General features: G+C 35.0%; 4 protein-coding genes across 7 annotated transcripts; 3 read left to right on the top strand and 1 right to left on the bottom strand.

The window, feature by feature from the left end:
• The first annotated feature begins 253 nt into the window (after window positions 1-253).
• LOC133674396 (rac-like GTP-binding protein ARAC7) lies at window positions 254-3,110 on the top strand. The gene is made up of 8 exons (XM_062095477.1): window positions 254-619; window positions 912-999; window positions 1,131-1,240; window positions 1,526-1,589; window positions 1,691-1,755; window positions 1,847-1,912; window positions 2,032-2,138; window positions 2,820-3,110. Exons 1-8 carry the CDS (start codon window positions 521-523, stop codon window positions 2,848-2,850), a joined length of 630 nt encoding a protein of 209 aa, XP_061951461.1. The 5' UTR covers window positions 254-520; the 3' UTR covers window positions 2,851-3,110.
• Window positions 3,111-4,974: 1,864 nt separating this feature from the next.
• Window positions 4,975-7,158, top strand: LOC133674394 (cyclin-dependent kinase F-1). Its single transcript, XM_062095475.1, has 2 exons — window positions 4,975-5,546; window positions 6,045-7,158. Exons 1-2 carry the CDS (start codon window positions 5,049-5,051, stop codon window positions 6,981-6,983), a joined length of 1,437 nt encoding a protein of 478 aa, XP_061951459.1. The 5' UTR covers window positions 4,975-5,048; the 3' UTR covers window positions 6,984-7,158.
• A 1,015-nt stretch (window positions 7,159-8,173) lies between these two features.
• Window positions 8,174-14,235, bottom strand: LOC133674505 (probable plastidic glucose transporter 2). 2 transcript variants are annotated; one of them, XM_062095643.1, is made up of 14 exons: window positions 13,838-14,235; window positions 13,071-13,180; window positions 12,745-12,856; window positions 12,569-12,636; window positions 12,344-12,476; window positions 11,482-11,581; window positions 11,262-11,374; window positions 11,090-11,183; window positions 10,660-10,813; window positions 10,352-10,495; window positions 10,193-10,266; window positions 9,595-9,683; window positions 9,017-9,131; window positions 8,174-8,818 (listed from the first exon to the last, which is right to left on the bottom strand). In XM_062095643.1, the coding sequence occupies exons 2-14, from the start codon at window positions 13,159-13,161 to the stop codon at window positions 8,636-8,638; spliced, it is 1,470 nt and encodes a 489-aa protein (XP_061951627.1). In that variant the 5' UTR covers window positions 13,162-13,180; window positions 13,838-14,235; the 3' UTR covers window positions 8,174-8,635. The 2 variants fall into 2 exon arrangements, with proteins under 2 accessions (XP_061951627.1, XP_061951626.1); XM_062095642.1 differs by having other exon boundaries at window positions 13,071-13,185; window positions 13,838-14,233.
• A 5,990-nt stretch (window positions 14,236-20,225) lies between these two features.
• On the top strand, window positions 20,226-25,125 carry LOC133674393 (uncharacterized). 3 transcript variants are annotated; one of them, XM_062095473.1, is made up of 4 exons: window positions 20,419-20,561; window positions 22,060-22,194; window positions 23,784-24,063; window positions 24,352-25,125. In XM_062095473.1, exons 2-4 carry the CDS (start codon window positions 22,149-22,151, stop codon window positions 24,947-24,949), a joined length of 924 nt encoding a protein of 307 aa, XP_061951457.1. In that variant the 5' UTR covers window positions 20,419-20,561; window positions 22,060-22,148; the 3' UTR covers window positions 24,950-25,125. The 3 variants fall into 3 exon arrangements, with proteins under 3 accessions (XP_061951456.1, XP_061951457.1, XP_061951458.1); XM_062095474.1 differs by lacking the exon at window positions 20,419-20,561 and adding an exon at window positions 21,318-21,336; XM_062095472.1 differs by lacking the exon at window positions 22,060-22,194 and having other exon boundaries at window positions 20,226-20,561.
• The last annotated feature ends 1,309 nt before the right edge of the window (window positions 25,126-26,434 follow it).

The following is a 26,434-nucleotide window of genomic DNA, read 5'->3' as shown; positions in this document are numbered from 1 at the left end:
TTTATAAAGTATAAAATATGTTTTTAATATTGTTTTTAAAAAATATATTTTAAACCAAAACGCTACTCCGTAACATTGGATGAGGCATCAAATCCATCCAAACGGCAGGGATCGAATAGTTGCCGTTTGAGAGAGGGACCCAGTTTTCTGCATTTCAAAAAATATTTCTGTTGGTTTTGAAATTTCTTGAGAGGGACGATAAAGAGCGATGGACCTTTGACTAAAGATAGTAACTCTCTCTCTCTCTCTCTCTCTCTCTCTCTCTCTCTCTCTCTCTCCCCCTCCCTCCAACGAAAATAGAGACCCGAGAGAAAGACCTCTATTATATCATCCCTACAGCTCTCTACATTTCAAGCTCGCAATTCACTTGCTTTTTTAACATCTTCGGTTCAACTTTTCCTTCTTTAAGCATCTTTCTTTGCTTTAACTCAACCTTTTAGAGGGTTTAATATATCCCAAACTCTCTCGCTGTAGTTAAAAGAAGAGTTACTGTGCAAGTTGTTCTCAGGTTTAAGAGGAGATGAGTGCTTCCAAGTTCATTAAATGTGTTACAGTTGGAGATGGAGCTGTTGGCAAAACCTGTATGCTCATTTGTTATACCAGCAACAAGTTCCCTACTGTAAGAAGTCTTTTTTTTTTTTGTTTTAAGACATACATCCCCATCCTCGCTCAACCACTTGACATTAACAACCCTTCTCTCACTTTTTTTTGGCTTTGCTGCTTTAATTGGCTCCATTTATGACTTCCCATGACATTTCTCCATATGGGTCTATTTAAAGATTGCTTCTTTTTTTTGTTGGTTTTTGCATCTTCATCGTTATTGGTCAAGGTTTCAGTAAGAGTTTTTGGTTAATGGCTATATGAGGATATTCCTCCCTCACAGACCCATATTTCTTGTTTGCTCTTCCCAGGATTATATACCCACAGTGTTTGATAATTTTAGTGCTAATGTGGCTGTGGATGGGAGCATTGTCAATTTGGGACTGTGGGATACTGCAGGTATTTGGATGTCCACATAAACCAAGCCTTCTTAAGTTCTAATGCTGCCTGTCATAATTTCAGAGTCTGTTGTTAGGTTCTGGTTGCAACTAAATTTATGACTAATTACTTTAACTTAAACTTAATTGAAGGTCAGGAGGATTACAGCAGGCTGAGGCCCCTCAGCTACAGAGGTGCAGACATATTTGTGCTGGCTTTCTCATTAATTAGTAGGGCAAGTTACGAAAATGTTCTTAAGAAGGTACAAACTTTAATGCTGATGTCTTTTCCTACTTTTCTTTTTCTTATCTTTTCACTTTCCAATTGTCAAGGATATTTTAAGATCATTCTTGGAAAAAGTCTCATACTATTATTCATTTCAAATTAAACCCTCTTGTATTGTTGTTTACTCTGCGCTCCCTCACCTGACATTAATGTAATTCCTGGACTCTAGACATTGGCTATTTTCTTCAGGAGCTTTTTGTTTCTGAATTAGATATCTCGATACATTAATAACTGAGGCTTTCCATCCAATTTGATTTTTCAGTGGATGCCTGAACTGCGTCGATTTGCACCAAATGTTCCGATTGTTCTTGTTGGAACGAAATTGGGTAAGCAAGTTCGAAAAATAGAAATGTGATCCTGACCATGTGTGTCTATTTAGATAGCTTTTTGTGTGTTTTACTAGGTTTTAATATTTTATCTGTTACAGACCTTCGTGAAGACAGAGGATATCTGGTTGATCATATGAATTCTAATGTCATAACATCTGCTCAGGTATGTATTTGTTGATTTTTGGCTTCAATTGTGAGTTTATTTTTCTTGTGTGGCATACAGTTGCTACAAAGAGCTTATGTTATATAACTAGGGGGAGGAGCTCAGGAAACAGATTGGTGCAGCAGCATATATTGAGTGCAGCTCTAAGACTCAGCAGGTAGTTTACTTGCGTGATTCTTAGCTTTGAGAAATGTTTTATACGGTGCTCTGAAGGTCCATTTTTTCCTTTTCCTTGCGATGATTAGTGCATGAAATGATTTGTGGTTGATCATTCAGAATGTCAAAGCTGTTTTTGATACTGCAATCAAGGTTGTTATTCAACCTCCAAGGAGGAAGGAGGTGGCAAGGAAGAAAAGGAGCCGAAGTGCTGGTTGCACTATTGCGTTAGTACTTCATTCTGCTTTCTCTTGTTTGATATTTCCCATTGCTCTACTGCATTGCTGTTACCAAATAAAGTAGAATTAGGTAGTAGATGATAAGAAGGGAGTGGGAAGCAATAGAGAGGCTTGGCAAAGGGAAGGTTTCTCGCAACCAATTACTAGTTAATTAGCCTTTTTTCTTCCCTCATTTGATTGTTAGACTATTTGGATCTTGATATTGAGAATCCAAAAATGGATACATTAGTCGAGTTGTGTATTTGGCAGGAACCAAAGAATATTGAAGTCCAACCCTTAGTGGCTTACTTTAGTTGGTAAGTGAGTTTGTCTCCCCATGTTATCGTGTAGATTTTGAATCTTAGAGAAAGCCACAAGAAATGCGAATGCAACATTCCATGTGTGGATGTCCTGTTTAAACCCAACATTCTCGGTGTGCTCGAGGGGATTGCCTTTACTGTTAAAACAGATATATATTAGTATTTGATTTTGGTGTCAACCATAAACAAATCGAGACTCATGAGTAGCTGTGGTCTTCTCTTCATCATTATGGTCAACCAAGGTTGAATCCATTACATTTCTGAACTTGAGCAGTTGAATCATCCCTTTCCTCGCCTGCAATATCATAATTACATGCATGGATACTTAACCTTCTCCGTTAAATAGGCTAGTGCTTTTTATCTACTGCAGGAGCATCGTGTGTGGAGGTTGTGTCGCATAGGTTGTTGATGATGGCAGGATGGATTGAAAACACCACCCCACTCTTGAGCATCGTTGTTTTTGAAGGGACTTTTGGGTATTCAATGCTGGTTCCTGGCAGCTGATTGCATCTATAATTTTCTTTTTTTGTGTGTATGGAATTATTATGGAGGAGCAATTTTCTTGTCTTACAAACTTGAATAGAAGCAGCATGGAGGGAATTGTTCATTCTCTCTTGTAATTTTAATGTAGTGAAGTAAATTTATTTGAAGTTTAGTATAACTTGTTTGCCTTCTTTCAACTAAAAGGATGGTATATATAATGTTTCTTTAGAAGACAAAAAAAAGAAGAAAAAAAGTAATGGAATATTGATGCTTGTTGATTGATTACTCTCTATTTTACATAACCAGAAAATCCTGAGAAAAACTACTGGAGCAATCAAATTGAGCGTCTTTTCTGAAAATTACAGTCTTACAGATTTTACATGAAATAGTGGGCACAAATTCGAAAACAGAGTTTGAAACTATTCTTCAGTAAGCAGGAAAAGTAGGTAGTTGATTCATGAATGTGGCGATGGTATCATCTCGATCAACCACCATCCCTGTCTGTTTCGAGCAAGACCATAAATAAGAAACCTCTCGATTAGATGGATCATGATGGCCCCACGGCCATGTTGCACACTTTTTCAGGCTACTCACTTTCTCTGCCAGTCCAAAATCAAGTACGTAGACCCAGGAGAGCAGTGACTGATATGGTTTCATCATCATCATTTAATATTTTTGTACAGAAGGTTGCAATCTGTCCTGGTTTAGGGTTATATTTGGTTGTAGTGAGGACACCATATCTATATTACGACGAAGACGATATGCGGTGATCCAGTCGTTGAGCACTTGAGCTCATTTGTATATATTATATTATATTGTTTTATTTTATTTATTAAATTATCTATTATAAACAGTTGTAATTGATGTGTAGAGCTTAATGGTTGGATATTTTATGATTATGCTGTTTATATATTTTTCTAGAGTTTTTAATGATTAAATAAAAATAACAGCTTCTCTTCCTGAATTCTTTTTTCTTTTCTGGTTTTTTTTTTCATTGTTATGAATCAATTTTGATATAAGAACTTTGAATTTTTAATTTTCTTACAATCAAACAGTCTATTAGAGCAGGGCTTGTGAAAATCTTTAGGATGATCATTAGCAACTGATCTAGACAAAAATAAATCCCTTCGGTCTTTCAATTTACAGCTGAATAAAAAAAGTATTCGTCTTTAAGAACTGGCCAGATCTCTCATGCCACAAGCAGCAAATCTTTGTCTTCAACAATCAACTGATCAGCATCACAAGCTGACAGGAGCCACCACTCACCACAATAGACTCGGTCGCTTCCACCCACGATGCCACAACCACTGCCTCGTTCAACCAGCTGTGACAACCGTGATTCAATCTCACAACAGCCCAAGACCGCATCCTCGAAGGTCCAGCAGAACGGTCACGGAGTCCACGATAGATCCTTCACGCCGCCGATCCCACGCAGACAAAGAACCACAAATCCACGCCCCTTGCACCGTCGTCGTCGGCAATGGCAACAAGGAAGTAACATAAGGCTCTCAAGCCAAATTAATTAACCCTTGCCACATCATCTATAACACTTATGCCACAACTGCCATGTCAGCCCTCACCAGACATGCCATCACAACAGCCACGTTAGATCCAATTCGCGATGTCTCATCTGCAACGTCAACTTCATATGCCACATCAGTGCCCGCTGTCATATCAAATGCCATGTCATCTGTTGAAATTCCAGCGTGTTCCCTTTGCAATCGAGTCAATAGACTACTTAGAAGTGTGATTCCTAAAGAGATGTTGTGCTTAGAAGTGTGTTCACCCATGACGAAGTTTACAACCCGCAACAAAACACAGTCAAATAACTAGTTTATTATATTATTAAAGTTTCATAGAATAAAAAAATATGTTCTTTTTATTTATTTTTTATATTTAAATTTAGGAGTGCCTCATTTAAAAAAAGGCTAATTTTAATTAACATGTACACTCATTTAGTGTCTCTTTTAGTTTTAAAAAAAGAGGGGAAAAATGATTTTATCAAAAATAATTTAAAAATAAAACTATATATATAAACCCAAAAACAACACAACGAAGCTCCGACAAAAAGGAGAGAAAGGAAGAACTCCAATCAAAACCTGCCACAAAACCCATAATGGACCGATCTCCGCCGCCCGCAAAGAGCTGGAGCATCCACACCCGACCCGAAATCATATCCAAATACGAAATCCAAGAACGAATTGGCTCCGGCGCCTACTCCGACGTGTACAAAGCCAGGCGTCACTCCGACAATCTCACAGTGGCTCTCAAAGAAATCCACGACTACCAGTCTGCATCTAGAGAAATCGAGGCATTGCAGGTCCTCCAGAATTGCCCGAACGTCGTCGTTTTGCACGAGTATTTTTGGAGAGAAGACGAGGATGCTGTGCTTGTTTTGGAGTTCTTGAGAACTGACTTGGCTGCTGTTATTAAGCAAGGGGAAAAGAGGGATGATGGTGTTGGCGTTAGTGTTGGAGAAGTTAAGAGATGGATGGTTCAGATTTTATGCGGGGTTGATGCGTGTCATCGGAATATGATCGTGCATCGTGATTTGAAACCTAGTAATTTGTTGGTTTCTGACGATGGGGTTCTTAAGTTGGCTGATTTTGGCCAGGTAAATAATGGGTTTCTTTTCTTTTTTAAGGAGATTGATTGATTATGGTAGTGTCTGTATTGGATCTTGCTGCAGTAAACAAATGTTTTAGATCGATTGTTTTTTGTATCAGTATCCATTTATGCATAAAATATTGCTTTTAGCGAGTAAATGTTAAATCTTTGATGCTTTAGGTCTGCCTTTTGAATTGGCTAGATCAGTTTTTCATGGTCTTTGATGCATTTTGTTTGAATGGAAGAAAGAAATTCAGCAAAAAAAAGGGATTCGAACTTCTTATCTTACTTCAATGATCAGCAAAAAAAAGGGATTCGAACTTCTTATCTTACTTCAATGATCATTTGAGGTCGGTGCATTCTTCATAATCTCTACTCTGCTTTGGCATTTCTTAATGTTTTGGTGAGATTGGTGCTCTGTGTGAATGTTGATGTGGTGACGAGTTGAAGTTTTTCTCTCTGTAGTTTTGAAGTTGTGAAAAGCTAATTGTTACTTTATTTCCAGGCGAGGATACTCATGGAGCCTGGGTTCGTTGCAGCCGATGAGAACATTCAACCATATGAACAGAACCCATTATTTCAGGAACATGGCACTCCACCAGCTGAAGTTGTTCCTGAGATAGACAGCTCATCTCAAGAAGGACATAGAAATGAAAAGCAAGGTATGATTAGTAGAGAAGAATCATTTCGAGAGATGGGCAACTACAAGATTCAGGGTTCATTAGAAGACATTGATAAGGAAATGAGTATTCGGGATGGAGATACTTCTTGTTTTGCAACTGGCACTGCAAGCGACTTAGGAGATGATATGTTGAAGAGTTATTGTTCATATGAGGTTGAGGATGCTGAAAACGATGGGTGTGGTTCACTCACTTCATGTGTTGGAACACGGTGGTTCCGGGCTCCGGAACTGCTCTATGGATCCACAGACTATGGCCTGGAGGTTGATCTGTGGTCTTTGGGCTGTATCTTTGCTGAGCTTTTGACCCTCAAACCCCTTTTCCCAGGCACTTCTGATATAGATCAAATTGGCAGAATTTTCAGTGTCTTGGGAAATTTGACTGAGGAAGTCTGCCCAGGCTGTGTAAAACTTCCTGATTACGGAACAATTTCTTTTGCCAAGGTGGAAAATCCCACTGGCATAGAAGCCTGCCTCCCTAACCGTTCCCCTGATGAAATCTCTCTGGTCAAGAAGCTTGTCTGCTATGACCCAGCTAGTAGAGCTACAGCTATGGAATTGCTCCATGATGAGTACTTTAGCAAAGAGCCTCTTCCGTTTCCCTTATCTGATCTCTGGGTTCCTTCAACTAGTAGTGGGCAGGATGAGGATTCCCCTGGTCTGTGGCATGATTACAATGATAGGGAATCTGATTCTGATTTTGATGACTTCGGCCCCATGAGTGTCAAAACCACCTCGGATGGTTTCTCCATACAGTTTTCCTGAGCTCAAAGAGCATGAGGTACTTCACATTTTGAAATTAAAGTTCTGTTTTGTTCAAGAATACAAATGAATGCTGTCCTAAATCAGTTGGGCGTTGTGTGTTTTTTTATTAAAAAAATTCCATCTTGTAAAACCATAATCTAATATTATGATGTCCTCCTCCTTGTGTTGCTGAGTATTTTTGGTTCTATTTCAAACGGATGTGGTGAGTTGACGTATGAAGGAAGAGGAGGGTGCGCGCGATAATGTATGTCTCCTTTTGGGCATGGCAAAGTAGGTTTTGCTCCTTGGATTTCCAGAGGTTTTTTATGGCAAAGACGACCCCTATTTTAAACGTTTGGCAAGAATAGCTGCACACCTTGTGTTTGTTTTTATGTTTAAAAAGTATTAATTTGTTTTTATTATTTTAAATCATTTTAATATGTTGATAGAAAAGTGGAAATACGTTTAAATTGATTTGAAATCAGTGAAAAACAATGATTCTTGTCGTCAATGTGAGTTTATTCTGTTCATCATGACAGGTGCCGCCCTGCTGGTCTAGTTGCTGTATCTTGATTTTGCGTGTCATTGCACTGTGGTTTTAAAAAATATATTTTTAATTGTGATTTTAAAAAATTACATTTAATTAAATTATTATAAGTTTAGTTTTTATATACAAAATAAATAAAAAATTATTTTAACTTATGAAATTAAAAGTTTGAAACACAGTCACACAAAAAAAACATATTGGCCGATAAAAATAAATAAAATTTATATGAGGTAGTAAAGATTAAGGGGTGTTTGGTTTGGAGGTGTAGGGTTTTTTGGGTAGAATTCATATAAAACACATGTATTTTTTGCTTTTATAAAATATAATTTCTACTTTTAAAAAAATTATACCTTTAAAAATTACCTCTAAACTAAATACACACTAAACTTGTGACGAGAACAAAGACATTTCCAACCTCAATTTCAAGCTGAAGCATGTCCGTAGCATGGTGCGCAACAGAAAATACCTTTAAAAATTACCTCTAAACTAAATACACACTAAACTTGTGACGAGAACAAAGACATTTCCAACCTCAATTTCAAGCTGAAGCATGTCCGTAGCATGGTGCGCAACAGAAAATCCCATGCCCATCAACTCTAACCAAAATATAATTTGATAAAACAAATTGAAAGGGAAATAAATGTGACTAGCAGCCTCCTGGATCTTAGTGCACAATCTTCATCTTTTGATATGATTAAAACACGAATAGTCAATTTTAACTTCAAAAAGATAATAAATTTACCATACATATTTATGCGCTCATAATTTTGCGAAGAACCAAGTCCCTAGTTTATGCATGTTGTCTTTTTTGAAGGGTGGGGTACCATAAACCCACACCAGTAGAGCTTTACATGAGAGCTTTCATGGTCGACGGAGTTGCCGACAGAAACTTCACGGTCCCCTGTATGCGTAAACGCTCCAAGATGCATGGACGTCAATGCTAAAAGCTACTGATGGAAGGTAGGATTTTTATTATTATTACCCTCTCCCTCCCTCCCTGTAGTATTGTTTAGCTCTCATTATACAATCACCCAACCGAGGTAGGCGTACCTTAGAAACTTCTAAGCAGCGGCTTCACTCAACCATGGAAAATTCTCCTGGTGGCGTTATCAGAAGAGATCCGATCTCATTCAGGGGGAAGCAGGGCTATCTCAATTTCTTGGAGTGATTTTCCTTTGGTTTCCGTGACATTCCTCTTCACAAAAACCACTGCCATCAAGCAAAATGTACCAAAGATAGTGTACAAGAGCCGTGGTCCGAGTTGCTCCAGCAAACGCAAGAACAGCAAGCCAACAAAGAAATTTATTACCTGAATGAAGAAGAGCAGTTAAAATACAAAAGGTAATACTTATCCTTGAAATGATGGCACTACAATCCCGTTTCCTAATTCACTCCTAAGAAAATTGATATTTGGCATGTCAAGTTTCATAAATATAACAAAATAATTATTTCAAAATTCGTCCTTGTCAGGGAGCAGAGAAACAATAACGCAGAAGAAGAAAATTACCCAGTGCACAGACATGCAGACTGCCATAGCTTTTGCTCTGATTCGACTGGGGAAGATTTCTGGTAGGAGGAGGCCTGGAACTGGACCAGCTCCGATAGCAAAAGTGAAGACAAACCTGAACAGAGAAGTTCTCAGTTATGGAACACATAATGACATTGTCAATCAAAACGCCTTATTCATCATCTGTTAACCATCGCTAGCATTTTCTATAAGCAAATCGATGGTTGGTTCCTACTTCCTAGTCGCTTCCACAATGAATCTGTGAGTGAGGTTTGAACTTGATACTTTTCTGGGAAAAGGGGATACTAGTGCCAGTTGAGCAAAGCACATTGGCATATCATTGTTAGTTATTTAATTCATGCATGCTCAAAGCTTATTTTGTGGGTTAAGGTCATTCATCTAGGTTCCCAAGCAGTTGGACGTACCGCCAAATTAAAATCACATTTTCCACATAAAAATGATGATCACCATGCTCATAAATGAAGGCAACAACAACATCGCATTTGATACCTTTCTATATGAATGCACTAACATAATCAAATTCATCTTCAACATTTACAAGAAAAATGAGTACTCACATTAGCATGCCACCAACAGATAGGTACAAAGTTCCAGAGCCCAACATATTAGAGCTTGCTGCAACAACTTGAAGGCCCATGGATACTGCCTGCATCGTTAAAATGCACAACATGGTAAATGACAAAAATTCAACATGTAGCCCCTGGTTTCGTTCTAAAAAATAGAGGGGGGGGGGGTGTTCAGTTTTCCCCTCCAGATAGGGAGTGTAATAGCGAGAAACCAAAAACATAATGATCACCTAGAATGTAATTTCTAGAGTGTGATTTCAAGTATATCTAATTATGTGCTCTGGCACATAAAATTTTCTTTTTCATTTCCCAATTTAATGAATGCATTCTATTCAGCTTCATTATGCAAAAAAATGATACCTACACTGGAAGCTTCCAAGGAAAAATGATATGCAATTGTCCCCAATGGGATGCCTGAGAAGTTAAGACCTGGGATTTCACTCCAAGTCCTAGGTGGAAACCCAGGGAGGAAAGGGAAAGGGTGGAGTGGGGATGTATGAAATAGGAAATGTGGGGGGGCACCACATCGTGTAGCTCAAGCCCCATTGCATCTCCTAATGAATACAACAAAAAAAATGATTATAATTACCATTCCAGAGAAACTCCACAGAAGCAGCACCTTCCTTCCCATTTTATCCATCAAAACCATTGCAATAACAGATCCTGAAGGCAACCAGAATAAGAAGTGGAGATAAAAATAGCAAAAATCCTCGTACAAGAAAAAAGTTAACAAGGAATGAAGTTGCACCTGATAAATTTGCTATTCCAACAAAGACATTCGCTAGGTCTGATGGAACTCCCGCATTTTTAAACACAGTTGAAGAGAAATAAAATATAGCGTTTATGCCAGATAGCTGTTGTAAAGCAAATAGGGTTGACCCAATAAAAACAACTGCAAAAGGAACATGTGAATAACAAAACCTAAAGAAAACATGAGGGAAGACGAAGCAGAAGAAAGAAACTGATGGCGGCAATAGCAGCTGTATATGCCAAAATGAAGAACAAACATACTCACAAAGTCCGTTGGAGCATGCCCAAAAATAAAAATACATGTACCTCTAAAACATCGACCATAAAGCAATTCTGAGAAATGCACAACATCTGAATCATCCCCTCTGTCTAATTTGGATAACTCTTGCATTGCAAATTTGACATGTGCTCCACCTAAAAGCCTCTCAAACTCAGCTTCAGCTTCAGCAGTTCTTCCTTGCTGCATATATCAATAAGAAACTGTGGGCATGTTCCTTCAACACAAACACTCAGAGAGACAGTTATGTTTTTAAGGATTTGATATCATGCTGCTGTAGCTGTGCATACTTTACGGTGTTTCTTAAAGCAAAAGGGAAGAAGTTAGAATACAGTATGATGAAGTTCACGGAGCACAATTCAAATACAAATCACGACATTTTTCCTTTTCAGTAGGTGATATATATAAATGAATTAAGTACATTGACTGACAACAAAGACGATGTGAATGGGAGCAAACCTTGTACAGCCAATGTGGACTCTCTGCACAAAACATCATGGAAAGAGCAAGTATTCCAGCAGGAACTGTAGAAACCCAAAAACATATGCGCCACCTGGCATATACAACATGAAAACTCAGCTTCAACAGTTCAATAAGAATCACACGCATCACAGGTTTAACTCTTTCTTACCAGCCTGCTATTTCTCTGACAGGGATTCCAATAAACAAAGCTGCCATAAGTCCAAGACATGTTGCAATCTGGATGAAACTTCCATAAGTTCCCCTCACAAAGGATGGAGAAACCTGGTTTCCAATTGACATACCCAGATAAAAAGTTCAAAACTTCATCTACTGATGCAGAAATGGACTCAATGACATCTAGTGCAGCAGAAATAAAACAATATGCATACCTCTGTCACATAGAGAGATGCAACAGGGGGACCAAGGCCCATTCCAGTTCCCACCAGCAATCTTCCTAAAAGCATACCAGCCAAAGTTTTGGTTGTTGCGCTGAAAATGCAGGTCATTCATTCAGATATAAACACAAACATAGATATTTGGAACAGAACAGAGAAAGGATTTAACAAACATGCTAAGGCCTTGTCTTTCTGCTGGAATGGTAATTAAAACAGAGGTTTCTATGCAAATGGAAAGAGGGTGCAAGTATAGCAGTTTCAAAGCAGATATTGATCTGTGATCCTTAAGCAAGTAATGACAGTGTGATACAGTTTGTTCGAGTTATGGATGCAGTTAGCAATAGAGAATTAACGGTTAGTTTGGGTCTTCATCCCTGTTTTGTTAGTGTCTGATTTTGTTCAGAGTAGCAAAACTTGTTTCTGCATTGAGTTGTTTGATTGTTCCAGTGCAGCAACAGAGAAGAATGCCCATGAGCTTGCTTTTTACATTTCTTTTTCTCAACAAAGTTCCCTTGATTTACCCATGTCTAAATGGAAGATACAGTAAAATGGTAGGAAATGGGTTTGAATAATTGTGGAAGACAAATCGTGGCCATATTTTGAGGTGATACATGCCAGGAAGAGAATCAATGTTCAACCATGAGCTGATAGGATATATTGCTAAAGCAATACTTTGCCTTTTCTCAATCATGCCTAACATATTTCTATTAACATTTAAACTCCACCCAAAAAATATAAATAAAACCTAGTTATTGCTTACAAACTAACATAAGCCTGAAGGAATTGCAATAAAATGAAGCACGTATATAGAGTTCATCATTTTATAAGCATTTGTTCTGTGAAGGAGAATTATTACCTTATAGAAGCGCCAACAATCATGGGCAAAGCACACAACTGAAAAGCCCTACGACGGCCAATCCCGTCGGCAATCCAACCACTGAATAAAGATCCGATCAACGCACCACCCAGACATGTGCTAACCACAAGACCTTCATTTTATATCAATTGTTAGTCAGAGATACAAATAACAAAACAGGTATCAGATTATAGGGTAAGAAAAAAGAATCCATTATGTGGTCACCTTCTGCCAAGGTGTTTCCATTGAATCCAAGATCCAAAGAAATGCTCTCCAGTGGTTCATTTACCACACTGCAGGAAACAAAAATATTGAAATCATTATTGCCATCACATTATAATCTAACAGGAGTGAGTAAGACGAACTAAATAAGGAAAAAGAGTCAAAGAAAGTGCACAAACCCAAGATGATAGCCAAATAGGAAGGCTGATATGGTTGCGGCTAGTACATGTGGAAATGACAACCTCCATGAAGGATTTGTAATTTCTTGATCCGGAATGCTCTGTGAAACAACTAGAAGAATGTATACAAATTACGCTCAAAGATCAGCTCATAGAATCACTCATACACAATAAAATAAATCATACGCCAGAGTGCAAAATATCCAATGAACTGCGAACATTCCATACAATTGAATTGAAAGAATGATACAAAATTCGATATTTATTAATGCCACCAAAGTAAAATATGCACTGAATAACTTGGGATGACAAGTACTTGGACTTACCAGAATTATCCTCTACATCAGCAGCAACAGTGAAATCTCTAGATGACATTCTCTTGTACATAGAGAACTCTCCCGTTCGATGTCCCCGCATGCCAAAAAAATGCAGCCAGCTTACCTTCCCAAATCACCCAATTTTTAGAGATTAAAGCAAGAGAGTCAAAATAATCATCGACACTCAATCATCAAGTCAAATCATATGAAGCGGATTTCGATTTTCACAGTTTCTATATATACCGCTATATAAATTTTTTTAAGAAAAAGCTAAATTTGAAAACAATTCGGAATGGCACCAGAAGGAAACAGGAACACGTCTCTCTTAAACACCTTACAGCTTCCCATGCATTGATCCAATTTTTTATAAAAAAAATCTGCCTATTACAGTGTCAATCAAATCAAGGCATAAAAAAGTGTTTCCGCAGCGTAATTAAATCTATAAAGAAATCGGAAATCGGCTAACATTGACAGTCCAAAAAAAATAGCTAACTTAGTGTGGTTGCTGAAGAGATTAAGAGTAAGAAAATGATCTTCCAAATATTAAAATAATAATTAAAGCAATTAGTTTACTAACACGTAATTATTCAATTCAAGTAAGACTGAGAATCATGCTAACTTATTCCTTTTGATTTCTCAACTTTCTCAGCAGCCAAACAAAATGAAAGAATAAAAAGCAACTGCAGATAGATAGATAGATAGATAACAATAACACAAAAAGAAAAATATAAAAGTATCAGATACGTAAAATAAAAGAAAGATGATACGCTCGCTACCTTGATTGCTAGTGCTAACTGTTATGTTTCGATCGTCCACAAGGTTAAATCAACAGAGTTGTTTACTTTTCGCTTCTCTCAGTGAAGAGAAACGAAAAACTCTCAGATCTAGAGTGAAAAAATAACAAACTTATTCTAGAAACAGCAGCTTAATCAGTACGTATAAAGGAGAAGGAAAAGCGGGTAGGCGTGCTAACGTGCGCTGGGAGTGGAGCGGTGCGATTGAACGAGTTTCTCTTCTAGTGTAGAAGAAACAGAGCACCGCCATTAACTTTAACGATTTTTTACAGAGAGGACAACTGGAAATTTATTTTTTTTAACCACCAAAAACCAGTAATTAAAATTGGGAAAAGATGGTAAGATTGCATTTTCACATCGCTGGCTTGTACTAGGTGTTCCTTTCTGTGCTTACCAAATCTTTGCCTTTGTGTAGAAAGCTGAATGGACCGATATATTATTGACACGTTTAAGGAATGGATTGGAAGGGTGTTTTTGTTAATAAAAATTTTCCTCGGGAGGGGTGCTTGAGTAGTCATTGAACTTCGAAGCAAATATTCATGCAGCATGACTGCAGCTTTCATCGTGACACGTGGCGAAGATGGATGGAGGTATTCTGGGGTAATCTAGTCGTTTCAAGTAAGGCAGACTGTCAGTGTCAGATGGTTTGATGGAAGTAAGGAAAGTTGCCCAGGTATGCACGTCTCTGGTTGCGAGCAGTTCAATGAATCGTCTTCTATACGGTATGATATTTTAATAAAAATGTTTTTTAATTTTATTTTAAAATATGTTGAAATAATTTTTTTATTTTTTAAAATTTATATTTAATATTATCATGTTAAAATAATTTTAAAATATATAAAATAATTAAAATAAAATAATAATTTTTTTAAAATAATACTTTTGAAACACAAAAATAAACAAATTTTTATTTCATATTCAATTTATTTGATATAACATGTTTTTCAGTATTTTTATAAAATAAAATTTAAAAATCATAGTTATTAAATCTAGTTTGGGATTAACATGGTCAAGAGACTAGATTCTAAATTAACCCAAAAAGTTAAAAAAAAAGTTAAAAATTTTAATATCTTATATTAAAAGTTAAAAATAAGTTCATATAAAAGTAATTTATATATATTATAAATAATAAAGGTTTTAATGTCTCATATTAAAAGTTAAAAACAAGTTCATATAAAAGTAATTTATATATATATATATATATATATATATATATATATTATAAATAATAAAGTTTAAAATATTATTTTAAAATTTTTTATTTCATATTGAAAATATATTTTTTTAATAAATAAAAAAATCTTATTTTAAATTAGAAAAACACAACTTTTTTTAAAATAAAAAATATATATAATAATAAACTTCAAATCTCATATTAAAAAAATTAATTTTTTAAAAAAATTTATGTAAGAATTCTTTGATGCTGGTTAATAATCAGTAAAAAAAAAAAAATAGGAGACCTACGCACATAAAATTGAATCAAGCAAGTAAAAAACTTATGAATGTCCCTTACACTGCAAGCAACGCTTATGGTGAAAAAAAATTACTCTCTCTTAGGGACACCTACCCAAGCAAATATCTTCTACCTATAAAAAAAACATCTCAGTGTGAGGGTGTGTTAAGTAACACAAATCAATTTTCCTTTTTTTATTTTCAGTTTTCTTCTCCTTTTCTTATTTTTCTTCTCTAATAGAAAACTAGAAAAAATATTCATTTTTAAAAAAATTCAGAAAATTTTTCTAACTTAGGAACAGAAAAATATGTTCATATTATACTTTTTTCTATTTGGAGAAAAATAGCAAAATAAAAATCATGTTCAAATTAAACATGTTTTTCTATTTATATGATATTCTTTTACACTTTGATATGCACAAATATTTTTTATCATTATTTATTATTATTTTAAGAGAAATTTTCCACGTAATTATATTAAATGAGATATAAAAGTAAGCATAATATAATATTTTCACTGTTGAATAACTTTTATTGATCTGCAATATTTCTCCATCTACTCACTTTTTTTCTCAAAAAAACTCTCCAATGTCAGGACCACTTGATGGTATCTGCACTTGAAACTCCTCATCAGTCAACTTTTGAACTGCCTGTAAAACCTCTAAAGATCAACTATCCAAATTCCATGAATAGAAAATTATGTACACGATAAATAAAGAAGTTGTTCAATAATTTAACAGTAAAGAAAAAGAATTTATATTTGAGATGTCAACATTATCCCCACAAGCCAATGGAAAATGGATCCGTAGTAACTCCTACTGTCCAAGTACTTTCAAGAAAGTTTGATTATATGATAATGATTATTTTTTAAATAAATTTTTGTGCTGAAATATATATTAGTGATATTTTTTTTATTTTTAAAAAATTAATTTTGATATCAGCATATAAAAACGATTCAAAACATATAAACCATATTAAATTTTAGCAAATTTTTTTTTAAAAAAACATGGTTTGCACCTACATGAAAAATAATAAGTTATGTACCTTGTACACTCATGTTAAAAGAAATTACAAGAAACAATTGTTTAGTTCATTGCTAAATTAGCATGAGCATGTAAACTGCAATGGACATTCTACAAGAAAAGCAATTTCTTGAATTGCTAGTTTTACAAAGAAAGATTTGATCCAAAATCCAAATACACCAAAGGCGTGAATAATATTACCAAATGAAAAAAACTGTTTAGACTTATTATAACAATAATTAAAAAGGGTTATTGTTATATATACATAAATTATTGTGGATTAAAACAATGTAATGACAAAATTATCATTGTCAAAAAAACTTGTTAGACATATAGTTACAAATAGGATTTTCTTTTTCATGGAATACATTTGATATTAAAAGAATGATTAGGGACAAAATAATCTATTTGAGTTTTTTTGCTGCAATATGGATACTCGTTTGTCTTTTAGGGGATAAATTTTTTAACTTTTGGGTTGGGGTTTGCTTTTGTCTTTTAAAAAAAGTAATAAATAGTAAAGATACAACCATGTTTTTAAAGAGGAGCAATATACGTGTGTCGAGGGGCGTCATCATCTTTTTTATTGAAACATTTCAAATACAAAATTATCTTTAGGTTTCAACAAAAACAAGACTGCATATAAGGATATTTTCATTGTTTCCATATAGGGAACGCTTGGGAACGCAGCTGCAGTTGCGGCTGCGTTCCCAAAAAATTTGAATTTTTTTTTTGCTAAAATTTAATATGGTTTGTATGTTTTGGATCGTTTTGATGTGCTGATGTCAAAAATAATTTTTAAAAAATAAAAAAAATTATTGGCATGCATTTTAGCACGAAAAGTTATTTGAAAAGCACCCGCAACCACATTGCCAAACACGCTCATAGTTATCAGACCCAAACACCAAAGTTTAACATGATTGCTAGATAAGAATTTTTGTTTTTGTTTTTCCATTCTTCGTATATACTTAAAACATGTATTTAACTTTAGAAGAGACATAAGATAAGGTTTGCATTGAGAATATTTTTGTACTTTCATATAAATTTATTAGGGTAATTATCAAGGTCGTAAGGGGTGTTTTAAAAATTAAAAGTACGGATATAAAAATCATTTATCCCGTAATAAATGAGATTAATCTCACACTCATATACATTTCAAAGGTTACATACCACGCTTTTATATCAAAACTAAAACTTATAATATTTTTATGAATGAGATTAATTTAACGTAAATATATCACTTTTTAAAAGAAATTAATGATGAAACTTGAATTCCAAAACCTACAGGTTGAATTAGTCCTTTCCTGCCATTTAAGTAATATGTATTGAAGAAATTTTATACTACTTTAAGAACAATGACTAATATTTAGTACATGTGTTTACTTTGAAGAGAGAAACAAACATTAAAGAAAAATATATATATTTTTAGTTTTCTTTTTATTTCTTAAATCCTTGTGGCTAGTATTATTAAACTCCGACTATACCGGCAGATTAACTAGAAACTTGATGACCCAACCATCTGACCAGGTCAAGTTGACATCAAAGACTGAAACTAGTCCAATCTAGTACGGACCCACCAGTTGAATCGGTGGTCAATTATTGATCTAGTTAAGAAGAAAATATTGCAACTCTTGAGGCTTTTGAACTTGGTACCTGTAGGTTCTAAAATTATGCATTTATCACTTTATAATATCTTGTTTATGTTTTATATATTGTAAAATAAATTTATATTATAATACAACCAATTTTAAGGTTGTTGTCTTTTACCTATTAGTAGTAGCACAATAGCTCAATAAGGTTAACTGTATTTATCAGAATTAACTTACACATCTTTTAATTAATTTTTTAAAATTTTAAAGTTAATAATTATATAAATTTTTTAGCATAGCGTGGTCACCTCTAACTATAATTACTTTTCAAATAATATAAAATCCCATCAACGACTATAAACGTTGCATAATTTTTAAATTACATGCATTAAATTTAATAGGTTGGGCAGGTTGTTTTCCTTACTAATTATATGTATGTATATATATATATATATATATAATTCGAATCAGATTCATAAATTATTAATATATAATAATAAATCTATAATATCACATATATTTATGAGTACTAGAAAAATTTTCTTCAAGGACATTTATAGAGCATTTGAAAATGCGGGTATTAAATTTACTTTTTGTTAAAAATTAATAATTTTTTATATTTTGATACGTTGATTTAAAAAATAATTTTTTAAAAATAAAAAAAATATAATTTTAATACATTTCATAATAAAAAATATTTTAAAAAACAACTATAACTATACTTTTAAACAAACCTACATCTTACTAGCCACTTGCACTAAAGAATACTGGATAGGAATTTTTTTAATTTTAAGGGTATGAATAATTTTTAAATAATACTTATCAGATTGAAAGATTATTCATTATTCAAACTCTAGTTTTTTATTATTCATATATGATAATAAATTGGTATTTTTCTTCATTATTCAAATAATTTTACATCCTAGCTGTTGATTTAGAAAACCAATCTAAGCTCGCCCACACCCAATCAAAACCCAAATAGATCACAATCGTAGGTTCAATTTAGAATCATTTGATCTGGATCGTTTGATCAAATCAAGCACGATTGAATTGTCAAACCACACGAGCTCATGGATCCACCACGCCACACCTGAGCCTAATCCATGTCTCTTTCTCTCTTCTTGTTTGACGGTGAAATAAGCTACCGTTTCTCATATGTCCGACCAGCATACGCCTCGATACCACCATCGAAAGATGTGCCTTCACTCCGACCAAAACTCGAGGAGTCCCCGCCGTCAACATCGCCATTAGTAGCAGATAAAAGCAAGAACGAGCTTCATCTCCGCTGATCTCCCTCCCTGGTTGGTTGTGATATACACGACCATTAACGGACGAGATTGGGAGCTCGGTAGTGGTCGTTCGATGCGCCAACACGTTGTTAGAATCGATGTCGAGCCACCGACAGTGGCGGTGCATGACACACGCCGAGTAGACAGTGTAGGTGCACAATCAGTGGCTTAATCGTAATTCCGAAATCTGACAGGGCAAAATAGTAATTTCACTTAAATCAGGGGGATTTCGATGATTCCTCATTCACATGGAGACAAATCCTATATATTTAATTTTAAACTTATGCAGATAAAAAGTTAGAAAGTTTTTTTTTATTATTTCTTTTTAATTTTATTCTAGATTTTTATTATTAATTATTATTTTTGAATTGGTTAAATTAATTAAATTATATTAAAATAAATCTCACATGTTTAATTTAATTGCGCTAAATAAAGAGTCTAAGATGTTTTTTCTTCTCTTTTAATTTAGTTTTTTCCTTTTAATTTTTTCCTAATATTTTTTTAATAATTATTTAAATTGTTTTTGAATTGATTAAATTATCATATGATAATTTTTATACATTTTAATTTTAAATTTAAATTAAATAAAAAATTAGGTAAAAATTTTTTAAAGTTAATTTATCTGAATTTAATGTGTATTTAAGATTGTGGTTTTTTAAAATAATTTTTCTTTTAAACAAGTATCAAAATATTTTTTTTTAATTTTTTTATATTATAATATCAAAATAAAAAAAACATTAAAAAACATCACTTTGATATTTTATAAAATCAAAAAAATTTTAAAAAAACATTCAAAATAAAAAAACAAAGCATTTTAAATACATTCTTGGCCTTGGGCTGTATTTGTATATTAAAAATAAAAAAAATTATTTTAATATATTTATAAATAAAAATATTTTTAAAAAATCGCTAAATATTTCGTTTTAGATATTTTTTTTTTGGGTTATGTTTAACCCACAATGAAGTGGTGACACGTAAACAAGTAATTTGCTACAAAATGTAACTATAAGAGGCTGACAAAGCAAAAAAAAATCACGCACCTTTGAAAGACCAACCCAAAACAAAAACAAAACAAGCAAATTACCCGACGCTATGGACGCGCTTGCTTAATCAGTTACTACTTCAAACAGAAAGAGTTAGAGATAGAGCGACAAAACGATGGGGTCCAGAGACAAGGACCAAACGACACCGCATCACCAGCCTCTCCTTAGCAGCCTTGTTGTACGTCCGTCCGTCAGAGACGGCGGTGATGGCGCCGGAGGTGGAGGCCTCACAGGTGGTAGCGATCACGAGCCTGGCGAGTTCCTCCGTGAACCCCCATCCTATTCTCGCCCCGAACGATACTCTGATGATCCTGGTTCGTCTCTTTCTTCTTAATTTTAGTTTGTTTAATTTTTTTTTTCTATCTCTTCATATTTTAATTAAGATGCGCATATGCGAATTTTTTTTATCATGAAATCTAGATCGAAGTAGTAGAGTTATTTGAGTCATAATATAATGATACAGTTGATTAATTCTTCCGGTGATATTTTTATTTGTAGATTTATTGAAGTTCTTGACCTAGTGTATCGAAAGCTATGTTTTCTTTTGTTAATTGATTATTTTATGAATTACGTTTGAAGAATTGGACTAAAGAGTGATTTGAGGAGGAACTTTCAGAAAAATAATAAAATTCATGACATTAATGAAATTGCTATTGTTATTTAAGGTTGTAATCTGCACTTTTTATTTTTTTAATTTACGGAAAACAACTTTAATTTGTGTGAAGTCTTCTATGATTGATAGTGGGACTAATATTAATTCACTGGAAGGCTTTTTCTATGGAACCTAGCTTTTATCTCAAATAATGAGAACATGTTAGTGTAAGTGAGCAACTTTTTGGATATATCTTAGTTATCCCGTGGTGCTTTTCATTTCTCTTTCATTCTCTCCTTGTTTCGTTCTTAATTTTATTTTATTATATGTGTGTGTGTATATATATATATATATTTTCTCCAAATAATGGTTTTGTAATCATGTATTGCTGCATTAGTTGCCTTCATAAAAGCTGATGGTGGAAATCATTTGACAGTTTGATGTTAAGCTGCCAAATAATTGAAGTATGGGAAACTTACCGTGGATAATAGCTTTGGGTATGGTTAACGTTTCCTTCTAGCATATGATAAAAGTTTTAAGCATTAAAATGGGAACGCCGAGTATTTTTGCAATATTTGAAGATTCAAGTAGGATGATTAGTAGTATGTTTGGCATGACTTTTTAATTATGATTTTTGACATTGAGTTATAATCCAAAAGTTGTTTTTCATAAATAATTGATGATAAAAACAAGTTAAAATGATTTTAAGTTAGAAATATATTTGGTGAAAATGACTCAAATCAACTTTTTTGAAGAATATATGTAGTCTAAGCTAAAATCTATAAAACTTTTAACTAAATAAAAAAATTGACTCAATTATGTAACAGATTTTTGATTCAAGTCAAAAGTTATTTCCAGCCAAACATGGTTTTGACTTTTCTATGCATCAAAAGTTAAAGAACAACGCATATCGGCCTTTTGTTCTATTATATACCTCATTGTTATCATCTTATTCTTTCTTTACTATAAATATGTGAATGTAGTTTCTAGTTTATTGAATGGACACTAATCCTGTAAGTGAATGTCTTAATCACATTTAACTTTTCAGAGGTTAGATAGATCATTGAAAATATTGAGGATATGTTGGATACTTTTGGAGTATTTCAGCTGTTACTCAAGATAGGTTTCTTGATGTTGTGTGTTGCATTTCATGTTGAGCTTGTGATCTACTACCATATGAGTGTCGAATTGCAAGTAAATTTTGCTGTTGTGTGTTACAGCTTGCCTACAATAACTTGGGTCTCAAGGAAGGCATGTTGGTGTGAGTGCACTCTTGGATCATGATCCCTGGGGATTTGGTTTCTGTATTATGGCTAGTATATTCATGGGAAATGCAACTATCATTATTTTGAGTGGTATGGGAACTCTTTGAATGCTGTGTCATTTTGCTGGAAAGCCATTTTTGTGTATGTGCAGGGATGTTAGGGAACTACGTGTTATGGTTTGGTATAGTATGGGGAAAACAAATATTGCATTTTATAAGGAATTTTCTCTCAAGGGTAACTGAGATGCAAACATGGCCTGTGAGTGGCTTTGGAATACCCACTATTATCAAGTGCAATTGTAACCTTGATTTTACATGGCAAGCAACAAAAAGGGTGGCATGTTTGGGGTGTGATCAAGTGTGTAGGCTTTGTTTTGACACCTGGCATTTTTGCAGCTAGCTGATGGGTATTTGGCGCAGGTTCTGTTTGTTTGCATTTTTTAAGTTGGTGTTAAATTGCTGGTAACTGGTAAATTCCAGAAGGTATTTGTATTTGTGTTGGAATTATTGTTGTGAGAACCAGTGGCTTGATTGGGCTTTTCATTATCAATGTACTCTTCAACATTTGGATGGTTGAATCGGGTTAAGTTGAGTGGTTCTTAGTAGCTACTAAGGAATTCTACTTTTCAGTGTTGTTATATCAAGTCTTAAGTCCATAAGAATTGTGGAATTCCACTATCATCCCATTTTTCTAGTCTCTGCTGTGCTGTTTAGGTCTTTGTTATTTGTTGTTGTTTAATGGGTTTAGTCTGGGAAGTTGCTGCACACCTCTTTAAAATCTTGGGTGGTCTCCATCGGGTTCTGATTTCCAATTTAGTTTCACTGGCTGTTCGGGGTGAGTACAGACGGTGCATATTGGACATGACAAAGTACCTTTTGGGTTCAGGAAGATCGTTATGGCTTCTGTCCACCATGTTGCTTTGAACTATTGGGTACTGTGGTTGCGTGGAATATATAATGTTACATTATTTCTAATAATTCACAGTTATTTGTGAAGATAATTGGATTAAATTGGCTGCCACTTAATTTGTGAATTATTAAGCTACTGTGAACCTTGCTGTCTTCTACTGGTGGAATGCTTGTTGGTCTTGCTGCCCTTGAAGCTTGTTTTCGACTGAAGTTATCGGGACATACTTGTGCTTGGGTTATGGTGGTCTGTGTTGGGCTTCACATATCAACCAAGTTTCATTCCCATTGCTATTGTGAAGTTAAGACTGATCCTGATAAATTGATTTGGTGTTGTTAGTTCAGTACTTAGGTTAGAAACATATCTTTAAGGATGCTCTGGGTGATGAAATGGGAGGACACGACCTGTTAAAGTAGGAAAAATGGACTTATTGGTCATGTATGTAGATTTTGGTGACTTCAAGTAACTGGTTTTGGTTTTACTTGTGTGCTGCTCCAGTTGTATTCATTGTAATGGGGGCTATCATTTGGAGAGATAGCAATAGGCCATTATCATGTGAATGCCTTACTCTTTCACACTTGGTATCTCCTTTTATACCCACTTTTTATGGGGAAATGACCTGACTGATGATTGATGTCATTCCTATTTTGTTGGATCAGTTATTTCACAGTTTTTGGGTCAAATCTACAGCTAGCATTTCTACTTTGCACTAACAAAATTTCTCCCTTGTTTTAGGGGTTGCTCATCTTTAGATTTCGCTGGCTTTTTTCCAGGATATAGGCTTCGTGCAGGTTCTGGTTCTCCTGTACGTCGTAGGGATGCAGATCACAGATACAATTCTGATCTTGATAATTTAGGGGGGCCATCTCGAGGTCGTGATTTTAGCAACAGGAAGTATCATGGTAGATTTCAATATTCTTCACCCCCTTATGCTCGAGGAAGAGGTTTTGATGGGCCTGAACTTGGTCCAGGACTTCATAGAGGGGAGGGCATGGGTAGGAATAATCCAAATGTACGCCCAAGGGAAGGCGACTGGATCTGCACAGATCCTTTGTAAGTTCATATTTCATTGTTTTTTATGTATGGTTTCACTCTCCATTACTCCACACCCTTTTTTGTCTTTTCTTGGTACCTGATTCTGGCACTTTTGGGTCATTAAATTTTTATGTTGAATAAGACTTGAAGTTGGTTATCTCCTCCGTCTTAATATCACTTCCTAATTGTATGCAAATGATAGAAGGAAAGGGTTTTACCTTTTAACGGTTGATTTTGTTTTAGCATGTTTCTTATGATACCATGAAGATGGAGCATCTTCAAATCTATGTCATTTTTCCCTTTCAGATGTGGCAACCTGAACTTTGCAAGGAGAGATTTCTGTAACAATTGCAAGAGGCCTCGCTATAGATCTGGAGGGAGTCCTCGGTGGGGTTATCCTGGCCCCCCACCTCTGCATGCTCCTCCAAGACACTTTCCTGGTCCTTCATTGGATCTCTCTCCAGGCAGGACTATGAATGGCTATAGGTCTCCTCCTCGAGATTGGGCCAGAGACAGACCCAGAGATTATGGGTCTGGTGGTCCACCTCCCAGGCAAGGGGGCCGGTTCTCTGACCATGACATGCGGAGAGATCGATCTGATTATGCAGATGATGAATACAGGGGGAGGAACAAATTTGACAGGCCAATGCCAGTGGATTGGGGTCATAATGACCATGGAAGGGATAGCTTTTTCCATGAAAGGAAAGGGTTTGAGAGACAACCACCCTCTCCACCTCTACCTCTGCCTTCACTTCCTCAACGTGGCAGATGGGGCCATGAAGGGAGAGACAGGAGCAGATCGCCAATTAGCACCACCAAAAGAGTTCATAATATGTACATGGAGCAGGGGCGGCGAGGTGATCGACATCGTGTTGGGCGAGGCAGAATGAGAGATGTGTATTGAAAGAAGTGAGGCTATGGAGTTTGCATGGTTCATCTTGGTATCATGGTAGTTCTGTGTTCTTCGCTGGGTGAGGATGGATGTTATGGCACAGCTCAAAACTTAAATAGGTTTTCTGACTACGATCGTTGTTGTTTGATTTTCGCTTATTAAAGGTTCTTTTAGTATAGGTACATTAATGCCGGTCTTCAAGTTTTTCTTTCCTTTTCTTCTTTCCAAAAAGAAAGAAAATAATAATAATAATAAGAACAACTTGGAACCAGTATTGCTCTCTCTATCACTTTTGGCACTAAAACTGAACTTTTGCTGCTCGTATGAAAATCGACCCGTTACAATTTAGCATGCAGCCGTGTTCCATGGTTCACGACTTTGATTACTCGAGAATGCAAGGATGGTTGTAGGAATCTTATTGGCAATCACTTTATATTTTAATTTGGATGTCACGAGCATCTCTTTTGCAAGAGAATTTTCCAACCCGGTCTTTCTCTTTTTCAAATGGTGACAAGACCCGTGGATTCATGTTTTTTAGTGAAACACAAAATACAGGTTCCTTTTGTTTTGTTTTCAAATGGTTGGTTTATGCACCCTTATTGAACACAGGAGGACATCGTGTGTTGACTCGGATTCAACATGGTGTTTCTTAGCCCAGTCCATCTGATTAAAAAGTAATAAAAAAGTTAAATTTGATTTGACGTCATCATTTCTGCGGATTAATATATAATTTTATTAAAATTTCATTATATATTACTTGGATTTTTGTTAATTTTTTTTTATTCAGTAGTTTGAATCTTATACCCCGAGTAAAGTTTAATAATTATACTACTAATCAAGAATTAGACAAGAAAAAAATGAAACTCGATGCTGGGCATTTCTGAGGCCGATTTTATCATAGAAAATAATTTGATTTATGAAATGGGAGAACATTTGCAAAGTCGAAGAAGTTGCCTATTTTAGCTGAGCAATATTTGGTGTCAGACAATTTCTTCCCATATATATTTTTTCTCGTTTTAGTTACAATCACGTGCTCATATTCCTCTGTGTCTAGAATAGATCTTGTCCATCCATTAGTTACCTTGTAGTGCTGAGATTTACTTGGGAAATCTGCACCAAATCTTTAAACTTTACCTTATCTCCAACTCTAACTCCAAGTCAACAGTTTAGCGCCAATTTTATATTTTATTTTCACTTTTCACGGAGAGTAAGAAGAAGTGAAGACCCACTAAAAAAATTCCCTCCTCTTTTAACTCATAACCCAACCATCCAATAACACGTTGCCAACTAACCTTTTCCCTACGTGGCGTGAATCCGTGGGTTGGGAGTTGTAAATTCTTCGCACCCTGCACCACAGTGTACACTATCCCATTAGACAAATGGAGTCACACCATTAATATTGAAGTTTTAGAGGATAGTTAATCAAACGGCGAAACAACGATACATGATTCTCTATCTATGAAATATGACCGTCAGATCATGGAATTCAAGAAAAAC

This window comes from Populus nigra, chromosome 15 (assembly GCF_951802175.1).
Source record: "Populus nigra chromosome 15, ddPopNigr1.1, whole genome shotgun sequence".
NCBI lineage: Eukaryota > Viridiplantae > Streptophyta > Magnoliopsida > Malpighiales > Salicaceae > Populus > Populus nigra.
Note: the sequence above shows the minus strand (reverse complement) of the source record. Positions and strands in the feature narration are given on the sequence as shown.

Coding starts and splice junctions, on each gene's coding strand:
- LOC133674393 (XM_062095472.1), top strand. CDS start 20,363: ATGGGGTCCAGAGACAAGGACCAAACGACACCGCATCACCAGCCTCTC. Junction 20,562..23,783: donor ACGATACTCTGATGATCCTG/GTTCGTCTCTTT, acceptor GCTTTTTTCCAG/GATATAGGCTTCGTGCAGGT. Junction 24,064..24,351: donor TGGATCTGCACAGATCCTTT/GTAAGTTCATAT, acceptor TTTCCCTTTCAG/ATGTGGCAACCTGAACTTTG.
- LOC133674394 (XM_062095475.1), top strand. CDS start 5,049: ATGGACCGATCTCCGCCGCCCGCAAAGAGCTGGAGCATCCACACCCGA. Junction 5,547..6,044: donor AGTTGGCTGATTTTGGCCAG/GTAAATAATGGG, acceptor CTTTATTTCCAG/GCGAGGATACTCATGGAGCC.
- LOC133674396 (XM_062095477.1), top strand. CDS start 521: ATGAGTGCTTCCAAGTTCATTAAATGTGTTACAGTTGGAGATGGAGCT. Junction 1,000..1,130: donor GGGACTGTGGGATACTGCAG/GTATTTGGATGT, acceptor ACTTAATTGAAG/GTCAGGAGGATTACAGCAGG. Junction 1,913..2,031: donor GCAGCTCTAAGACTCAGCAG/GTAGTTTACTTG, acceptor TTGATCATTCAG/AATGTCAAAGCTGTTTTTGA.
- LOC133674505 (XM_062095643.1), bottom strand. CDS start 13,161: ATGCGGGGACATCGAACGGGAGAGTTCTCTATGTACAAGAGAATGTCA. Junction 11,184..11,261: donor GTCAGAGAAATAGCAGGCTG/GTAAGAAAGAGT, acceptor TGTATATGCCAG/GTGGCGCATATGTTTTTGGG. Junction 10,267..10,351: donor TGGAATAGCAAATTTATCAG/GTGCAACTTCAT, acceptor GGTTGCCTTCAG/GATCTGTTATTGCAATGGTT.